Raw genomic sequence first — 18,523 nt, 5'->3', positions numbered from 1 at the left:
TCCATGCCTACATTTGGATGTGCTTTACTGTGGAATAGTCCGCTAAACATTTAGAGTGGATCAAAGTTCGCAGTTATGCTACAAACACTAGTTTAATGTGTTCACATACATATTTAAATCTTCATGAATAAAATGATCAAATGAACATGTGGAATATGATTAGCACTGTCATTCTGTTCATGTGTCTCCAGACTGTTGTCAGTCCACTCTGGAATTCCTTTTACTCCCACTGCCTGCATGCCCAGCATTTTCTGGAGCATTAAATCCAGTTCATTAGAAAAAAAGAAAACACATTTGCATAATATCCTATTCAATCATCACTACAACAATGGTTTAATGCATTTCAGCTTGATGGAGGGGAATGGTTTAATCAACTGAGAGATACCATCAAAAACAGAAAGAAACGCTATGCTAGAAGAACATCTCCATGACATCAGGGATCTTATTATCCAGCTTACACAGCACAAACAGGGGGAGCCGGAGCTTCCCAATAGGTGACAGTTACAGTGCTTCTCTCTTTTATTTACAGTCTTTATTAACTGCAGATATTTTATTGCATTCAGTGATAACCCAGGTTGTGAAATACTAGACATGTTTCTTAATAATTTGTAACATAAATCAGTAAAGAACTGAAAATAAAAAAAGGAATGGCAGTAATAGTGCTAGGCAAGGGCACAGAACCGTTTCTATTTTTTGTAGATATTTATTTAAGTTAACACTGTTATGAATTTAGAATGAGGGTCTATTTAGAAACTTGAACCTTTCAGTACTGATGGTCACTTGCAGGGGGTGATGGTTACCAGTGCAACATCTGCCTGCACTGTCCCATTGGGGTTCAACCAACTACTGAGTGTTTTTTTTTTTCCAAAATCAGATGCCCAGACATCCATAAAGTCAAATGAACTACTTAAAGCCACACTCCTTCATATTTTATGTATTCGTCCATTAATAAAATGTATCGTTCACTTGTTTTCCCGATTCTAACGTGCCTATTTGCTTTGTAATCAACACTAGCTAGCACAATTTGAAAGTAAAAAAAAACAACTTCTGGAGTCCAATCTTTGTTTGACATGCTACACACAAAGTATTAACTTACAGTAAACGTGTGAGATGCTAAGCCAATCAAAGCCAAAGCAGGATATAGTTTATAATGATTTGATTACAGCAGGAGCTGCGATATATATATATATATATATATATATATATATATATATATATATATATATATATATATATATATATATATATTATATATATATATATATATATATATATATATACACATACACACACACACACACACACACACACACACACAAAAGGTATATGGAATATATAGAGATATTGAACATATTAGCAAGAGCTTTGCTCAAGGACACTCTTGTTGAAATAAAACATATATATTGGGTATCACTTCTGATGGAAATGCTTTTATGTAGAAGTTTCTCTGTAACTTAATTGAAATGCGTACATCGCATTGGCACATGTGTGCAAGCTGCAAAACGAAATTGGAAATGAATGTGTATAAGTAATTCTTGGTTGTTTTGTTGTTTCTCTTTGTAACAATGGATTTTTCTGGCAATTACCATTCTGTTACCATGGTTATCACAGATAATTCCAGGTTATTAATGCCTAAAGTGCCAATCATGCTGAAGCATTACCCAGTCATTATCTTACTCAGGTTATTTTCCAGAATGGAAAATGATTTATCGTGCACATTGCATGATTGTAATCACAAATTGAATCCAGCAGTTCATCACTGAATTGAATTGTCACACTGGTGGTATTGCCACTATATCAAAGCTCTCAGGTTTGTGCTGAAGCCTCACAGTCACTATCTTAATGATTCATTTTACAGGGCATTGCAAAAGTGGCTCACTTGTCATTGCCCGTGTTGAGTTTAGGTAACACTGTACAACCAATACAGCTAAGAAATGAATTGCAGGGAGACTGTACGAGTCCAGTGTGAAAGACACACTGACCACAAACAAGTCTAATCCTAATCTTAAAGCACAATTCTAACCCAACATTTGTATTACTCACAACCTTTAAGCCACTATCATATTGCAAAATTGTTATTCGGTCCCTCATCCTGACTATTGTATTAATACTCCATATAGAACAGATAATAAGTGTAAGGAGCATTTAGTACAGGATGAATCTACAAGCCACTCCCAGCACTGCCCACATACCTGGCTTCACTGGATGGTGCATTCCAACTGTTGGTCATTGGGTTGTTGGTGTTAGTCAGTCTTCATCTCTAGATGCAATATTTTCTCTGACATTTCTACTCCTGGTAAATGTAACCTATCAAGATCAATTGTTCAAGGAACAGCACCTAATAATATGTTATTGCCATGGAAACGAGTGGGCCTTAATAGTGCAAAACCAACAATATTACAAATGAGTTGATTTACAACAGTTAATGTTAATATATATTATTATTATACAAACAGTTGTATGTGTTTTGGCTTTGATGAGGTACAGGGGCATTTCCTCATCAATAATAATTTGTATTATCAGTAGCAACCAGTATTATCAGTAGTAAAGAAGGTTGCCTCATGCCCAAATAACAAACATACCATTTTAAGCATACAATTACGACCTCAGCCTTTCAGTTAAAAAAATGAAGTTCATTATCTTATTTCTACTTGTTTTATTGGCTCTTTATACACTTTCGTTGTATACAGTACAGCATTATTTTATAATATCTCTCTACATGTCATAGGGTTTCCTCTTATTGTTTTATATTTATTTTATCACAGGCCTTACATAGAAAAAATGTGCAAGACAGCAATCTTAAAACGTATAGCTGCATGATCCCTGATATCACTGTTCCATTACAACCCCCCCCCCCCCCCCCCCCGTCAGTTATGAAATAGGAATGGAATTATCCAGACTCCCCACCTTTCCCTGTTTGACACATTTCCTTTTTCCTTATCTACCCAAGTGCACAGATGAAGGGGGGAGTAAAAGGTGAAAGAGTAAAAATACTTAAAACACATTCAAATACAATGAAAGCACCGTCTAAAAAGTAAAAGAGTGTCCATAAGCAATTCATATTACTCAACGTAAGTAACCACATACATTATTATCTTAACAGGTTTTCACTAATAACTTCTCGAGATGTAAGCCATTTGTAGATTTTAAGTCCTCAGCAATGTTCCTTTTTTTCTTTACTGAAGTAACAAGAATGAACTGGTACAGACCACAGCACGTAGGCTGCAGTTGAATGGTGCTGCTTTTTATTGCAGAGGAAAACAATCCAGTCACCAACTGAAGCAACAGTACTCTTTGTGGCTCCAAAGCTGCTGAGAGAGTTTCAATCAAAGCGACGTTTTCAGGAAATCCTGCATCTATTTGTAGAAAGATGTGTGCATGGAATAGCAATCCCGTGTATGGAAAGGGTTAATAGACTATTTCCCCTAAGGTAGCCTTTAATCACATATTGTATCATCCTATTGTTTCTTGCCTCTAGGACCTCAACTACACATTTATTAATCTCTGAAAGGAACAGGGTTTCATCTTTCATCTATGCCCCCCAGTCCTATTCTCTGTGCTGAGTTTGGAGCGCTAACTTGTCTTGACATTATCTAAACCATTTAGAATGTTGTATGCTTAAGTAAAATCCCAGTTAACCTTATTTCTTCTGGAGATGCTAACCTCGGATCAGCCTAATTGTAATTCTCATTTATTTTTTTGGTAACCAGAACAGTGTAGACTATTCTAGGTCAGGGTCTTACCATTGTATAATGACAGCAATCAAAAACAACTAAATGAAAAACAGCTTGACCTTATTGCATTTGCTATTTTGTTTATATAGCCCTCTTCAAGAAATGCGTAGAAATGACCTTGTCTTATAGGACAAACCAGAAATGAGAGTGAGCAAACTCCAGAAGCTGTTCTGAGTCGTATCGAAACATTACCGGTACGGAACCTGTTCTTTTTTGAGTTTCGTACTGACACAGTTATATCGGTACGACACCAATAAGAACTCCAGTCTGGACAGATTTTTTTGGTACTGTTTCAGTAAGGTTCTGCAACAATACCAGTAGAAAAATGCTAGTGTGAACAGGGCATAAGATGATTGAAGCATTGTGGGTGTTAAACCCAGAGCTAAGGTTACAATGCTTGCAAGCTTGATGATGTCACATACCAACACCCGCAGCACAACAGGAATTTTATTTATGAGCAGTAGATTTTGATCAGGATGACTAATAATTCTAAACCTTATTACTGGAACACAAAACAAAATTGTAAAATCGAAAGAAGAAACTATTTCATACTGGAACAGAAAATCAGCCATACAGTATTTAGAGTTAGAATACATGTCAAACTGGGTTCTGACATTTTAAGATGTCAAATGTAGATGTCAAGTATTGTAACCCAGCTTCTGGGTTCAGCGCTCACAGCCTCTTGAATTGCATGTGAAATGGAAGCTTAGATGGGACTGATAAAGTGTGTATCTGGTGCTTCCTTAGATTAGCACAGCATAGCTGCATCAACAGTCCCATTAAAATCCAGCAGACCCCATGATCCGTGGGAGATGTATCTGTTGATGGCCCTGCCTCTTTCCCAGACTGTCAGCCTCAGTGTTGGGGCTGGAAATCTCCCTCCTGGTGCTCTCAGCGCTTCACTCACCGATAGCCCCCCCCCCCCCCCCGCCCCCCCGCCCCCCCCGTCGACACCCCCCAAGAGCCTGGGGAAATCAGCCTGCCTGTCAGAGATAAGAAGCCGGCAGCATAGAGGTCTTCCTGCAGCCAGGCACTCTGGGAAGGACACGAAAGGTCACTGATAATTCCTGACACTGTAATGACCAGTGGGGCTTGGGGTGGGGGTGCGGTATCTGTCATGATAAATGTCTACACAGGGAAAGTGAGAAGGAAACGAAAGCTTGCTATTATCATTGCAGCCAGTAGGATTATGCATAAATAATCTATCAAAAGATGTCTGGTGGCCCTACACCCTGTTATGGAAAGAGTACAGTAAATACACACGTTATTATACTTTTTATGTATATGTATGATACAGGTTTAATATATGTTCTAATATGTATTAGTGATATGGGGGATAGTTTCTTATTTATTTGAGTTGTGGATGCAGGTTTCTTGGAAAAGCAAAATCTGCAAGTTCCTGATCATTTCTGTGAATGGCACACTAGTGTTGTGCTAATTTGATAGGCAATTAACACAGTGTGTAAAACATATTCAGCTGCAAGCCTGTGTTTTGAAATAGTTTTGAACAGATTTGTTTTGACTGCAGTCATGCAGGCCAGCACCGATGTGCCCTTGTCAGAGTAGAAAGAAACCTAACTTTACTTTGGCCTCATTTTCCGTTCATGCACTCAGCCATTAGAAACCTCACAGCCTGAAGTAATCAAAATCTCCAGTAGTGGCTTTAATGTGTTTCAATGCAAACTGATTGCATAGATTATATTTTCTTGCAGACAATTTTATGAGCAGGTTTTTGTAATTAACTGTATTTTACGCTGCATGTGTGTCTATGTGTGTGTGTGTGTGTGTGTTGGTGGGGTCTTTTATTGAAACTGGTCTGCTTATGATGATGGCTCCCAGGTGTTGCTTGCTTCCAGGACAACCCTGAAAAAATAAGCGACGCGAACGCAATGGGGTGCTACTTATAGTGGCACTCTCTAACTGCATGAACTGAGCCAGAGTCATATGGAAAAGAGCAGCACGGTGGCACGGTTTGCTCCATTGTGCACAATACCAGTGTTTGATACAGTAATAGCTGTTCCTTGTTCTTTCTCAGCTGATTTAAACAGTAGTGTTGGCTCCCTGCCAGTCCTTCTTTCCACCAGGGCAAGTGCCTTTATGGCTTTGTATCCTCTTCGTTTCAGTGGAAGCCAATGTGGAATTGTACGGTATATTGCAAACATGTGCAGTGTATAATGCATGCACTGTATATATATATATATACGTTCCTTATATGACACTATATGAAAGTTAACACTTTTATACATATTTATAAGAATTTTATTGCAATATAGGTAAAAGCATGCATGAATATGAAATATGCTATTATACTACCTCATATATGGGTCACATATGCCTGTGCCATTTGGACTGCAGCCTAAAACTGTCTCTCTATGTATCTGCTTGACTGTCTCGATCAGTCTATCCATCATCGATCCCTTCCATGCATCAGTACCAAAAGAAAAAAAAAAAAGATTATGAAGACAGATTTTTTTTTTTTTTTTGCAGACGCATCACAAAAAAGGGATTTGCGAGAGTAAATTAACAAGATCTGTGCCCATTAATCAAAGAAATGAGATTAGAATTTTGAATTGAGATGAAGAAAGGTCCCATTATCTTCAGTGAGTGTCATGTTTAATAACGTGGAACGGCTTTGTATTCATTTCTATCGCAGGCTAGGGACCGGTGCAGGGCCTCTACAGGCACGTTTGTCAGGGAAAGGTTATTTTAAGTATTAAGTGACCCTAGTGTGGTAGTAAGGAGGGGGGAGGGTGGTATTAGTCTGTAGAATTTGCAATACAAATCTGGCAACCTTTCTAAAACCATGTTCAGAAAGGTTGTCCTCGGCACACCGCGCACCAGCGACCCCTGTAGTCTGGCCGGGCGCCTGCGGGCTTGCCTGTAAGCTTGGCTGTAAACTGCCCGAGAGCTGCGTTGTCCTCCGACGCTGTAGCTCTTGGGTGGCTGCTTGGTGAGTCCGCAGTGTGAAAAAAAGCGGTCGGCTGACGGCACACGCTTCGGAGGACAGTGTCTTCGTCCTCAAGAGTCAGCGCAGGGGTGGTAGCGGTGAGCTGAGCTTAAAAAATAATTGGCCATTCTAAATTGGTAGAAAATAATAAAAAATAATTGGCAACGACTACATTTATAAAAAAGAAATGCATCCGCTGTTATGTACAGCATATTTTGCTGTCCTGTCCATGTACGGTATTTTGTTTTGGTGTTCAATCATTATTAAGAGATGAGCAGAACGCGAAAGGATGAGACGAACAAAAAGGCGAAAACAATTAGCCGTCTTTAAAAGCATGAGGTTGCAAAGACAGCGGGCTTGCATCACGGCTTTGGGAATGCATGTTTTTTAAAAAAAAATATATTTATTTATTTATTTTAGCTTTTTGATATTCCCTCACAAGGGATTTTATTTAACAGCGGCACTGCTCTGCAGTACGCTTTACCTCATAGTCATCATCACTAATTTTGTGGAGATTATTTTGTCACTTATTTTGGCATTTTTTGGTGTAGCCATGATAAAAGGTATTGCACACCGTAAAATATAAAGCCGTTAAAAATATTTAAACTGTAAAGCAAGACATGCGCGTGCTTAAGAATATTGACTTAACTGTATCAATACCGTGTCGGTTTACTGGTCCACACTTACTGTTCCGAGTCGTATGGAAATAGTACCGGTATGAAACCTGTTCTTTTTTGAGTTGCGTACCAATACAGTTATATCGGTACGACACCGATACGAACTCCAGTCTGGACAGATGTTTCGGTTCTGTTTCGGTACGCTTCCTCAACCATACCGGTATAAAAATGCAAGTGTGAACAGGGCATAATTTAAAGAGAGAGTTCAAAGAGTCCTGGGTAGCCTAGATGTTTGAAGTTGCCCTTCTTTGTAGTGATTCACAACGTTCTTGAGTAAGTAAAGGAATATCGACGGTGGGGTGGCCCCTTTATCTTCTCCAACCAGTTTCTTTATTCTTATAGCCAATTAAGAGAACCCAAAAATACTAATCTCTGCCTTTAGTGGATTGACAGTAACTGTAATGACATCTGTCTACGGTATCTTTAGGAAAAACAACCACCCAGATTGACCTCTTTTCATAACGATTCCCAATGATTTTAAGGCTCTTAAATTTGATCAGCAACGTCTCTTCTTTATTTTTTTGTAAGACACAGGAACAATAAAGTAAATTATTTTTTTTATTTTTAATACCAACTACATAAAGAGCTTAAAACTGGGCTACCCAGGAAATAGCTATTAAAATATTCAAGAATAGTTAAGAAAAGTAATCTAATTTGGGAGCCACAGAAGATTTATTTTTATTTAAATGCTAATATGAGAATTGTTGTTTTGCATGTCTACTTTTCTTAATTTCTGAGACAATACAAAAAATACAACCATTTTGACTGCGACTTTGAAGATCAGACCCAATCTCCAGTCGGATTTCATTGCCAAGTTTGATTCCCCGGACAGAGGACAAATCCACTGAAACGGAGGCAAAGAAATGATAATAATATAAATATTTAATAGTATAGGGAGTGTGGGGACTCAGAGACATGTAAATGTATGTCCTGTGGTTATATCATTTGAAATGCACATTTGTCATACTGCAATCACAGATAAGGAGGGGGGGTTCCTGCACTTCCATATGTTGGCGCTTGTACTATTATGGGTGTCAGAATCTCACATTGCATTACAATGTACCGGTACTGTAGTTACAGTGCAGCTAAACTGTGGGTTAAGTACACATTGGCCAGTGTGGGAGGAAATCCTATATTACCAACCAAACTACGTGGAGGTTATAGACAGTATCCACAAATAAAGCCATCCTGTGGAATGTGGCAGGAATAACAGAGATTCTGGGAGTTAACGTTCTCATGTTTACATGCTGGTAGGTATTTACATATAGGAGACTAAGGAAACGTTTTTCCAAGGTTTACAATTGGCAAGAAGTAGTTAAGTGAAAAGGGAAGAGCTGCAGGTCCACGTTGCTCAAAAGTGAAAGGGGGGCACTGGCAGCGTGGCAGCATGGCAGCGTACCCACTTCAATTGAAACTGACAGCAGAGCAGCTCATGAAATTTTAGCACATCAGGAGGCTTCATTTCTGTGATGAAGCAGCTTAGTAAAGGTCAGTCCACACTGAATCTCGGGACTGTGAAGGATGAAGGAAAGGAAGGAAGAAAAGAAGCGAAGGGGATGCTCCAAACAATATATGAATGATAGGATCCATAAGAATGGATTTATTTTTGTTACAAAAGCAGCATTTGCTGTGTGCACAGGCTTGTTGAGATAAACCATTTTGTTTCAGGATGTCTGTGTCCTAAGAAACAGACAGGAGCAGCAGAACAGCTGGATCAAATGGTAATGCTACACTTTCACAAGTCTCAACTTACAACAACTACAGCTGTGGTCAAGACTGTAAGGACATCATCTCAAAAACAATATTACTGATAGCAAAAAAATATATATTATCAAATCGTATTCTCAATAAAAGGTCACAGAAATAAGGGTCGCTTTCGGAAAGGAAATGTACCATTGTACCAGAACTATTGACTTCTATTCAGAGATGTCATCTAAATGGATGACGGGACACACTGCTATGGGGCAGAGGTTAGACAGAATTGGGTTCTTTTTTTTCAGAGAAATGTTTGCTGGATGAGTGATTGCCCACCAATTTCACATGATTTCAATCCAGATGAGATGCCTAGGTTCCCCTTGTTAAAAGAAATGTTTACATTATCCACGCTTTGTGAAATAACTTAGCTGGTCAATATTCATAGTTTTGAGCACTGTCATTAAGATTGACACATGAAACTTAATTTGCATGTCTACCATTTAGAGTAATTGTATGATACGTTTAACGTCCAGCAGATGACAGTTGATGCTCTTACAAGCACAAAAACTACCAAAATGACCCCAAACTTAACCTTTGCTAACGAATTTCACAATAAGGGCAAAATTTTGCAAGGGTTAAAAGTATATAACCCTTTTATCAGATGGGATATAGATATTAAAAGCAGCAGTATGTATTTTATTTCTGTGTTGTTACTCCACTAAGTCCCCAGAATCTAGAATGTTTTTTTTTTTTTAACAAGCGATCGAGCTTTCTGTGTTGCGTGTGATAGATGTAGGCACAGGTTATGCACTATTGTTTTTACAGAGGTGCGTCCTTTCCTTATGTGTGTTTTCTGCAAGTTTTCCTTGCACTGTATGCTTTTCTATTTATACACTTGATCAGCTACACCAGTTTAATTAAGTAAATATTTTCAACTACCGTCTGTTGAACTATACGAGTTTGTTGATCGGCAGATTAATCACTTGTGAGATGGATTCATCCGGGATCAAAACATTGCTAGAGGAATTAGGTTTTCTCCGCCCCCTCCCAAAACCAACACCCTGATTTGAGCCCTGTCCAGGACAAGGTGCTTTCCTGGTTAATAAAGCAACAAGAGATTAAACAGTAACACAAGTTTTTTGTCAAAAGAAAGCTGTACGCAGCCAGCATCAGGCGAGGTTCATGTTCATCAGCAAACCTTTGTCTGGAATAACGCCGGGCTTGGCAGCCCTACATGCAGAGACAGAGAGGTTATTTTCCTTCTGAAGGCAAAGTGATTACTAATTACATCCCAAACAAAAGCAGGCTTTCACTGCTGCTGAAATAAGGAGTTGGGTCTTACCTGTATGGTTCTCTCTGAAAACCAGAGCAAAACCAAGACTTTCTACGTTTTATTCCTTCTTTTTTTCCTGCCTTCAAACCCCTCCCCCCTCTACAATTAATCATTGCAGCTCTTTATTAAAACGGTATTATGATAAACCCACACGTCTTGCATTGACAATTCGAGCAAATTATCCTGCCTGCAACAATATTCTCTTTTGTGCTTGAAGAAGCAGAGTGAGCTTGCGCGGGAGAGACAAAGAGAGGGGCCGAAAGCGTGTATTTTAATCACATATCCCCAGCCCAATCACTCTTTCAATTTGCATGAAACGGAAAGTTTATTTGATTAAAATTGCGCGCAGCCAGATGGAGGAAAGTGGTTAGCAGGGTTCCAATCAAATATCTTTATACAACGGTTAGGCGAATTGAACAAAGTCAATACAAATACGTTCCTTGTATATTTCTGATTAAAATTATCAAAATATCTGATCATTGGTGCTTACATGGGTGCTGACAAGTAACACCAGCCACATTGATATCTCTCAAAGGCCCTATACAGCATTTTAAAACCAGAACTGTGTGGTTTCTGCAGTAAGCATATGCTATATCTTTCACAAGGAAGCCCGTTTTCAGTAATACATCTTTTCTAAGGGTGTGTGTGTCATTCAATGAAATGCACAGCTACAGGAAGTGGTGTACGAATACGTCAACTGAAGAAGGATTCAGCTAGTTCTCACTTTTAAACTATAGCATTTCACAACATACTTCAAATAACACAATTGAAGGAAGGTCTTCATGTTGAAACTTGTGTGACGTTGAACTGCATTAAGAGCTGTCAAACTTGAGTTTTTGTTTCAAAAGGGACATTCCAGACACAGATGACTTGTATGGCAGGAATCATTCTGACCACACTGTTTAATCAGCTCCTGTCAGTTCATGCATTTAAAAAGTTAGAATTGATAATTGATAATTGGTGGACTTTGCATTGTGTTTATTTATTTATTTATTTATTTACACATTTTATTGTGGTTCCTTGCATGGCTTTTGATTAACTAGATTGGAGATTCAAGGATGAACAATGCTCAGTGAAAAGGCTGTAGTTATGTGTCTGGCTTGCTTTTTTACCACACAGATACAACACTGTGATTAAGAGGTTAACCATATGTTAGAGGTAAACTGTCTTAACAAATTGCACAAGCAGAAGCACTCAGTTGACTTTATCTACTCCTGTTACTCATGCCACATTGGAATGAAGGGATCAGCCATATACAGACACCCACTCTAAACAACAGTGTTGGCCACTAGGTGGTTATCAAGCCAAGTTTGGATTAACCAAAACAGAAATGTAGGAAGTCAGCATCTTTCAACTATTTATGGTCAGATAAGAATTACTTCCCAGCACTACTTTAGAATTAGTTCCACTTCAAAATATGTTTGTGAGATGAATATGTTTTATTTTTTTAGGAGGGGGGTGGTGTTCTGATTAAAATAAACAACAAAATAATGAATGCTACCATTTTAATGAACATAAACCTAGTATAGATTAAGAACCGATTAAGTGGCTTCTTAAAGTCAGTGCTGTCCCAGGGGTCTCATTCAGAGCAAGATAAAGCAATGAAAACATTCAGGCCACAGTGAAGACGCATGGGAAACGACAACCCAGCTCCCTGATGGAAACGAGGAAGGAGCTTCCCCAGTTTCAGTCCCACGTGGGCTTTGTTGAGAGTGCACATGCTTCACTTGTGACCTACACCAGATTTGAACCCGGGTATCCAGAGGTGAACGTTATTGCACTAGGCAAAAACAAAAAGACCTAAAATATTTAAATTAAATGGTTAACTCCTAAAATAACAATAGCCACATGTCTATGAAACCCAGTTTTTAACGCAATAGAGAAATACTGTATTGTGCTTTTCAGTTTCCAATTGAATAGATGATCAGTCGAGGGCTTCAAATGCATTACAGAAAAGCAACTATGATTGATATCAGGACGTGTGAGATTTTATAATGCACAGCCTTCTAAATCAGTCTCTGTAATATAGGTGCAAATGTATATTATAGAGTTATTGGAATGGAAATACCTACAATGTGCTGCATAATGCATCCAGTGTGTGTCAGCAGAGAATTCTTCTGTGGGTTCTCTGCAATACTCCACTATAATAAAATGATAACATTCAGAAAGTAAAAGTCATTAATAAGGACTGCTCACGTGTTAAGTCGATTGCCAACCTTTGTATGATTCCAATGTTGTTTGGAGATGTCAATGAATCGTAATAACTGATCTGTAAATTGCAGTAATACCAGTATTTTATTTTTTGTGCAAATGTTGTGCTGCTGCCATAGGTTCCCGTTTTATTATTTGAAGCCAGTGGTAAAGCTCTGGTAAAGCAATAAGAATTCTGAAAGACTACCTTTAGAATGCATGCAGAATGCTCAAGAAAGAAAAACGCCCAATTGATCATTAATTTTACTGCCGTTCAATTATTTACCCAAGCTAATCTGGATGCTTCGCTTTCCTGTTATTATTTTGAAAGTTCAAATAATAACTCTGAGTCACATTTTGTATTGAGTTTGAATAAAATAATGATCTTACTTGAATAATCTTTAGGAAATGCTTTTTCATTCTAAACAATCGCAGTGCTTATTACACAGGAATGCACTTGTTCTCTCTTGCTTTCCGTGCTCTTTAAGCCTGATATCTGTTATTAGCTGTTGTGTCTTTGCTACTTCAGATTTTTCACTGTATCTTCTTATGATTCTATGACATACGCATCCACAATGTTTTAGAATGTTCCCATCCCAGCCTTGTATTTAATGTATTATGCATTGTTTTTCATTGTATTTAATGTATTATGCTTTTTTTTTTTACTGTATCTTGTAAAGTGCTTTGTGATGGTGGTCCACTATGAAAGGCGCTATATAAAATAAAGATTGATTGATTGATTGATAAGCACTTCCAGACTCAAGACAAATTAAATGAAGATGGTGTCAGTCACACTGTGATACTGAGACCACTCACCTATGATTGGTTGCAACCGCCCAACCAATAATGTATAACTGTCACAGAGGGAGATTAATTAAATAATGAAAGTGCAATGTAAAAGCCACAGTCTCTAGGTTACTTCAATTACCGGGGCTGGCCGAGCTGTGACTCCCAAGAGGGGTGGAATTGCCGCTTTAAGGGTGGTGAAGAGGCCTCAGACAGACAGAAAAGAAGAAACACAACTCTGGGTGGTTCTTAAAAAGAAAATACGTCTATGAAACCCTGATCTATACGACACATTTACTTAGGTGATATTTTTAATCAGTCAAAACTGTTCTTGTATCATTTTAGTACGTTTTGAGGAATATTTGCAAAACACTAACAGTAATGCAGTACCTTTTTTATATACAGTGCTGTAACTATGTTTTACTTTGAAACGCCAACAATAACAAAAGATCTTGGTCGCTAGGCAGCAAGAACGCTTTTTTCTGTAGAAGATAACAGCACCACCTTGTGTCAGGAATCGGAACTGCAGTTAAACTGAAAGTTACCAATTTAAAAGTTAAACAATACAGTACTGAACTTGGCCAAACAGACTTGTTCAGTTGCTTTTTGTCTTTACTATTAAATGCAGAGTGACCACCTTGTTTATCTTTGATATTTTTTGCACAAATTAAGAAGTCTATTCTTCAACCTGACCTTTTCTTGGACGCGTGTACACATTGCAGATATATTTTTACCAACTGTTAGATTAGACTGCCTGAAACTGAATAAAATGCTTTTCTTAGTTTCAGAAAAGTGGGGCTTCTAGCACAGCATTCACCAGATGAACAGGAATTCTGCCAGTTTGTCAAACCAAAATGAAACCCCCCGTCCTACTGGGATCCTGTGGCAGAAGTAAACCAGTTATAAATGAATGGTACACCTAGAGTTTGTTTTTTAAATATCATGTATATATTTTCTTTGTATAAAAGGCAGAAGGAAAGGATCAGGTTTGCTTTGTCTTTCTGCTGATGTAGGTCTGGTGGTAGAAGCTGCTGAAGAGCAGGATGAGACTGACGATGTAGAGGAACACAACGAGGTTGAACCCGTCTGGGAAGGCGCAGTCTGTGAAGAGGTTGTATGAAGTGTGGGCGGCAATGCCAAAGAACTGCAGCTGCAATCACAGGAGATTCACAATGAATTTTACCAGCTAAAGTCACTTCTCTATTCATTTAGAACCTCTGTGCTCATGAAATGCATTTACCATGCTTTGACCACACATTTACTACACTTTTACTTTAGATCTAGTGCATTTCTGTATATAATTCTCGGACATCTAGGTATATATTACTATCTATTTCATGCAATTTGAATGCATGAAAAACATTAACTCGATTCCCAAAGCTACCCGATACAAAAGGCTTATAATCCCACAAAGCAACCTAGCCTATCAACACAACATTTAGTTATGTGAGATGTACCAGCTGCAGGATGGTCAGGTATCGCTTCCACCACAGGTATCTCTGCATGCGAGGCCCCAGCGCAGCCAGACCATAGTACAGGTACATCACAATGTGCACAAAGGAGTTCAGCATGCCAATGAAAAATGCTAAAAGGGACACAAACAAAAAAAGGTCCTAAGGATCACGGTTATTGATATGTATTGTTGGAGGAGCTTTGTGGAGAAGCTAACATAGCATTCAACTTTACTATACTTTACCTGGCTATAGCCAGTGCCTCTGACCTTGAATGAGAGAAAGTAAATCAATCATAGTGAGCCTAGCCTCTGGGTTGTGCAAATGATTGAGGGGTTTGGTTATGTCAACCTAATAGTCATTTGTCTTTAATAAAGCCCTAATACTATAATGTGAGGGCTTCAATCATCATGGCTATGGGTGGTCCCATAGCTCCAGGTTCACAGGTAATGCAGGAGATTCTGAGAGAAAGCAGCTTGTTTCTTACACTGTCCCCCAGCCACGTATTTCACTCCTGCCCACCAGTTGAAGATCATGGTAGCATGGTGATACACATGAAGGAAGGTGATCTGGTTATTCTTCTTTCTTAAAAGGAAAAAAACCTGTGGAATAAAAAAAAAACACCGTTGATCAAAAATGCACTAGTATGAAATCACTAGCTAGTTACAGATGATCTGAATTGCTGACATGCAGAGGCTTGATGTGGTCTCTTACTGTGTCCAGAAGCTCAATCACTTTGGAAAAGAAGAACCACCAGCACACACTTGCCATCTGTGAAAGACAAAGTCATTGGCCACGGCGTTTACATTGCATTGAGATCATGCCGATATCCCACCCCTTTAGAAACAGTAGTGAGCACTATTCGGGTTTTTTAAAACGTACGTTTTGAGGGATTAAACAAAAGCTAGACAGTTGTAGGTTTCTTTACCAGGAGCCTAGAACCGTTTCTTGCAGTTCAAGCTTTATTTATCAAATCCATCAAAGCATACTTTTTCGAAATGTTCATTAAATATTGAAAGGTTTGTGAATAGAGCCCCGGATTGCTGACCCTCCTACCCGCAGTCCCAGCTCACTGTTTCTGTAATCCACAGGCTGGCACAGGTAGCTGTAGTTTGCCAACAGTGACGTTACCAAAAACTGAAAAACAAAATGTAGTAACACTGCTGGTTATTCCTCAAATGCTTAGTAACTATGATATAAAGCCTATTGACAGCAAAGACTTGTTACAACAGCTACATATTACAGGCTATCATTGAGTGGGTCACATGTTTAATAATATTCCACCTCGCTTACACTATCTGCTAGACAATTGACTGTAGCAAAAGTGTCCAATGCCCATAGTCCATAGTCCATAGAGAGAATTTTATGACAAGTAATGCCCACTATATGAGAAGAAAATAAATAGCGTTTGAAGGAATTTTTGTACCAGAGAGGATTAGGGTTTTGGAAACTAAGCAGTTACAGCGTCATAAATTCTATACATTTTGAGCATCTACTGGTGGAAAAAAGAAAGCTGAATTGAAAACTGAGGATAGTAACTGCTGCCTCAATGTAAAATTCTAAATGGTTGACTTTATATGTACAGTATCTCCTCTGCAAAACAGGACTGGATAACTGGATGCCTGTGGCATGGTAATGTAAAAAGGCTTCATACCTCATAAAACATGTAGGCTGACAGGCAGACCAATGAGAAGTTATAGACAATTAGTACTGCCTTTAGATTGACCGGTTCCCTGTGCTTCATGAACCTGGAACCATACCATACGATGAACAGATAGGACAGGAATATAACTGAGACCGGAACTGGGGAGTAGACCAGGAGCCAAGGATCTGTGCGCTTATCTGAAAGAAACAACATCTCAGGTTTGCTTGCCCTTTGAACCCACGACCCTCACACCCATCACCAGGCGGGTGACTAGGCACAGACATTCCATACCTCCATTTTGAAGCGACCAGTCGTAGAACTCCTGGACTTTGTGCCACATAGACGCCATTCACTTCTGTGAAGACAAAAGAACGGAATGTCTAGTCGAAAAAAGAGCATGGGAAAACCCAAGCAGCAAACAGAATCAGAATTTCAAAGACACTTCACTATAGCAGCGAATCAGCATGGATGCAGGATACTGCTGGAGTGAAGTGGTGTATATGGGCAGGTTCCACTCTGAGTTTAAGCCAGCTAGGGGGAGGGGATATGTGGTGGACTGTATTTGATTATAATTCGCCCTTTATTATGTTCCAGAATGTCCCTTGGCTTCTTTTCAAGTGTGAAATATGTCACTTCATGCGTTTATGATTTGTATCCCTGACAGACTGGTACTGTAGGAAATGAATCATGACTATCAGCTATTGCTCTTTGACACAGGCAATGTTCAGGGGACCCAGAACTGTGGAGAAAAACACCAAAACAGAAGTTATACGCTTTTAAAATAATTACGGTAACAATACCAACATATATGAACAACTGGAGACTTGAGAAGCCACAGAAAATAACTTGCATAAATGTACTTTATATAAAATAAAGTTCCATTTCATATTTATATTTTTAACTTTTTAATGAATCAGACCAAAAAAATTAAACATAGTAATGTTTGGAAATAGACTGCATTTTCTTTAATATTTATATATAGAAACAAACAATAAAGGAATAGTTATTCACCCCACGTGCAGTTACAGCTCCTAACTATCTGTGGTTTTGTAACACATATTGCATCATTCTAAAGCAGGCAATCCACACTACCAGACATTTGAATTAATTAATTTGCCTTTGAATGTAATTAGAATCTGGTACTCTACATGTGTGCTTTTTTGGGATATTTTACAGGAAGTTTTCATGCAAAGAATTAAAAAACAAAAATAAATCCTCGCGCTTCAGATATTATTAGCGACCACTGATTTAGCTAATCGGCTTCACACAAAATTCCACTTTAAGTTACACAACGCTGCATGTGTTTCCAAGCTCCTTATGCAATCAAACTAAACAAAACTTAAAAACTGCATAACGCGCAGATAATATACCGGTATATATCTCACCTTACTTACTGTACCCTTTTCGTGTTCAACCCGCAATTCTGAATATAGACAGACAACCAAGGAAGGAGCCACGCCTTGGACCAAATGCAAGCGGTAGAGGGAGTTAATTGTTTTCAGGAGGTTCCTATGCAAATCTAATCTTATATCTAGGGCTTTAGAGAGCACCCGTACTGTATCAGCGCGGTTAGTGCGCAACCAAGTGGATAAATGACCTCGTGTCTGTTCCCTGTATGCCGTTTGAGGTTCTGAATAGGGATACTAAAACTCTGTATTTACAAACATGTATCCGTGTGTATGCAGAATGTTTCCATGTTTCCAGAAACCGGCTTTCTGATGTGTGAAAGATGGCAGCTTTGGATAGCTGCAGAAATGTGAATGCTGTCTTCCATTTTCAGATAGCTCAACGTTTGTACACAACGTGTTGCTTCAAAATGTTTCTCTAGAATAATTGCTAGATTACCTGTTTCCTTGAGTATGCTTGGCTTTATTAAAAATAATAGTTAATGAAATGGAAAACCTGCAGTTCATCTGTAAAGTGCAGTCATGTTTTTTTTTTTTTTTTTTTTTTAACATAACACAGTATTCCAGGTCTGACTGTAGCACAGTTTCCATGTCTTACTTGTGCCCCAGCGTTGTCCCTTTTTTGTTCAGCTCAGTACAGTGAAATCTATTCACAGATC

The 18,523-nt window shown here is 38.6% G+C and overlaps 1 protein-coding gene across 2 annotated transcripts; it reads right to left on the bottom strand.

Annotated features, from left to right (window-relative positions):
- Positions 1–13,491: 13,491 nt before the first annotated feature.
- elovl8b (ELOVL fatty acid elongase 8b) lies at positions 13,492–18,409 on the bottom strand. Of its 2 annotated transcripts, XM_034029377.3 has the most exons (8): positions 17,844–18,408; positions 16,750–16,813; positions 16,468–16,655; positions 15,870–15,950; positions 15,528–15,584; positions 15,301–15,415; positions 14,820–14,947; positions 13,496–14,512 (listed from the first exon to the last, which is right to left on the bottom strand). In XM_034029377.3, exons 2-8 carry the CDS (start codon positions 16,805–16,807, stop codon positions 14,345–14,347), a joined length of 795 nt encoding a protein of 264 aa, XP_033885268.1. In that variant the 5' UTR covers positions 16,808–16,813; positions 17,844–18,408; the 3' UTR covers positions 13,496–14,344. The 2 variants fall into 2 exon arrangements, with proteins under 2 accessions (XP_058890916.1, XP_033885268.1); XM_059034933.1 differs by lacking the exon at positions 15,870–15,950 and having other exon boundaries at positions 13,492–14,512; positions 17,844–18,409.
- Positions 18,410–18,523: the final 114 nt, after the last annotated feature.

The sequence above is a fragment of the Acipenser ruthenus genome, chromosome 12, assembly GCF_902713425.1.
Source record: "Acipenser ruthenus chromosome 12, fAciRut3.2 maternal haplotype, whole genome shotgun sequence".
NCBI lineage: Eukaryota > Metazoa > Chordata > Actinopteri > Acipenseriformes > Acipenseridae > Acipenser > Acipenser ruthenus.
This window is presented reverse-complemented; position numbering and strand designations above follow the sequence as displayed.

Bases quoted from the DNA above. Each gene is read 5' to 3' on its own strand.
- elovl8b (XM_034029377.3), bottom strand. From the start codon at position 16,807: ATGGCGTCTATGTGGCACAAAGTCCAGGAGTTCTACGACTGGTCGCTT. The intron at 15,585-15,869 runs GTAGGAGGGTCA...TGTCTTTCACAG, and splicing joins ACAGTGAGCTGGGACTGCGG to ATGGCAAGTGTGTGCTGGTG. The intron at 14,513-14,819 runs GTACATCTCACA...CTGTGATTGCAG, and splicing joins ACCTGACCATCCTGCAGCTG to CTGCAGTTCTTTGGCATTGC.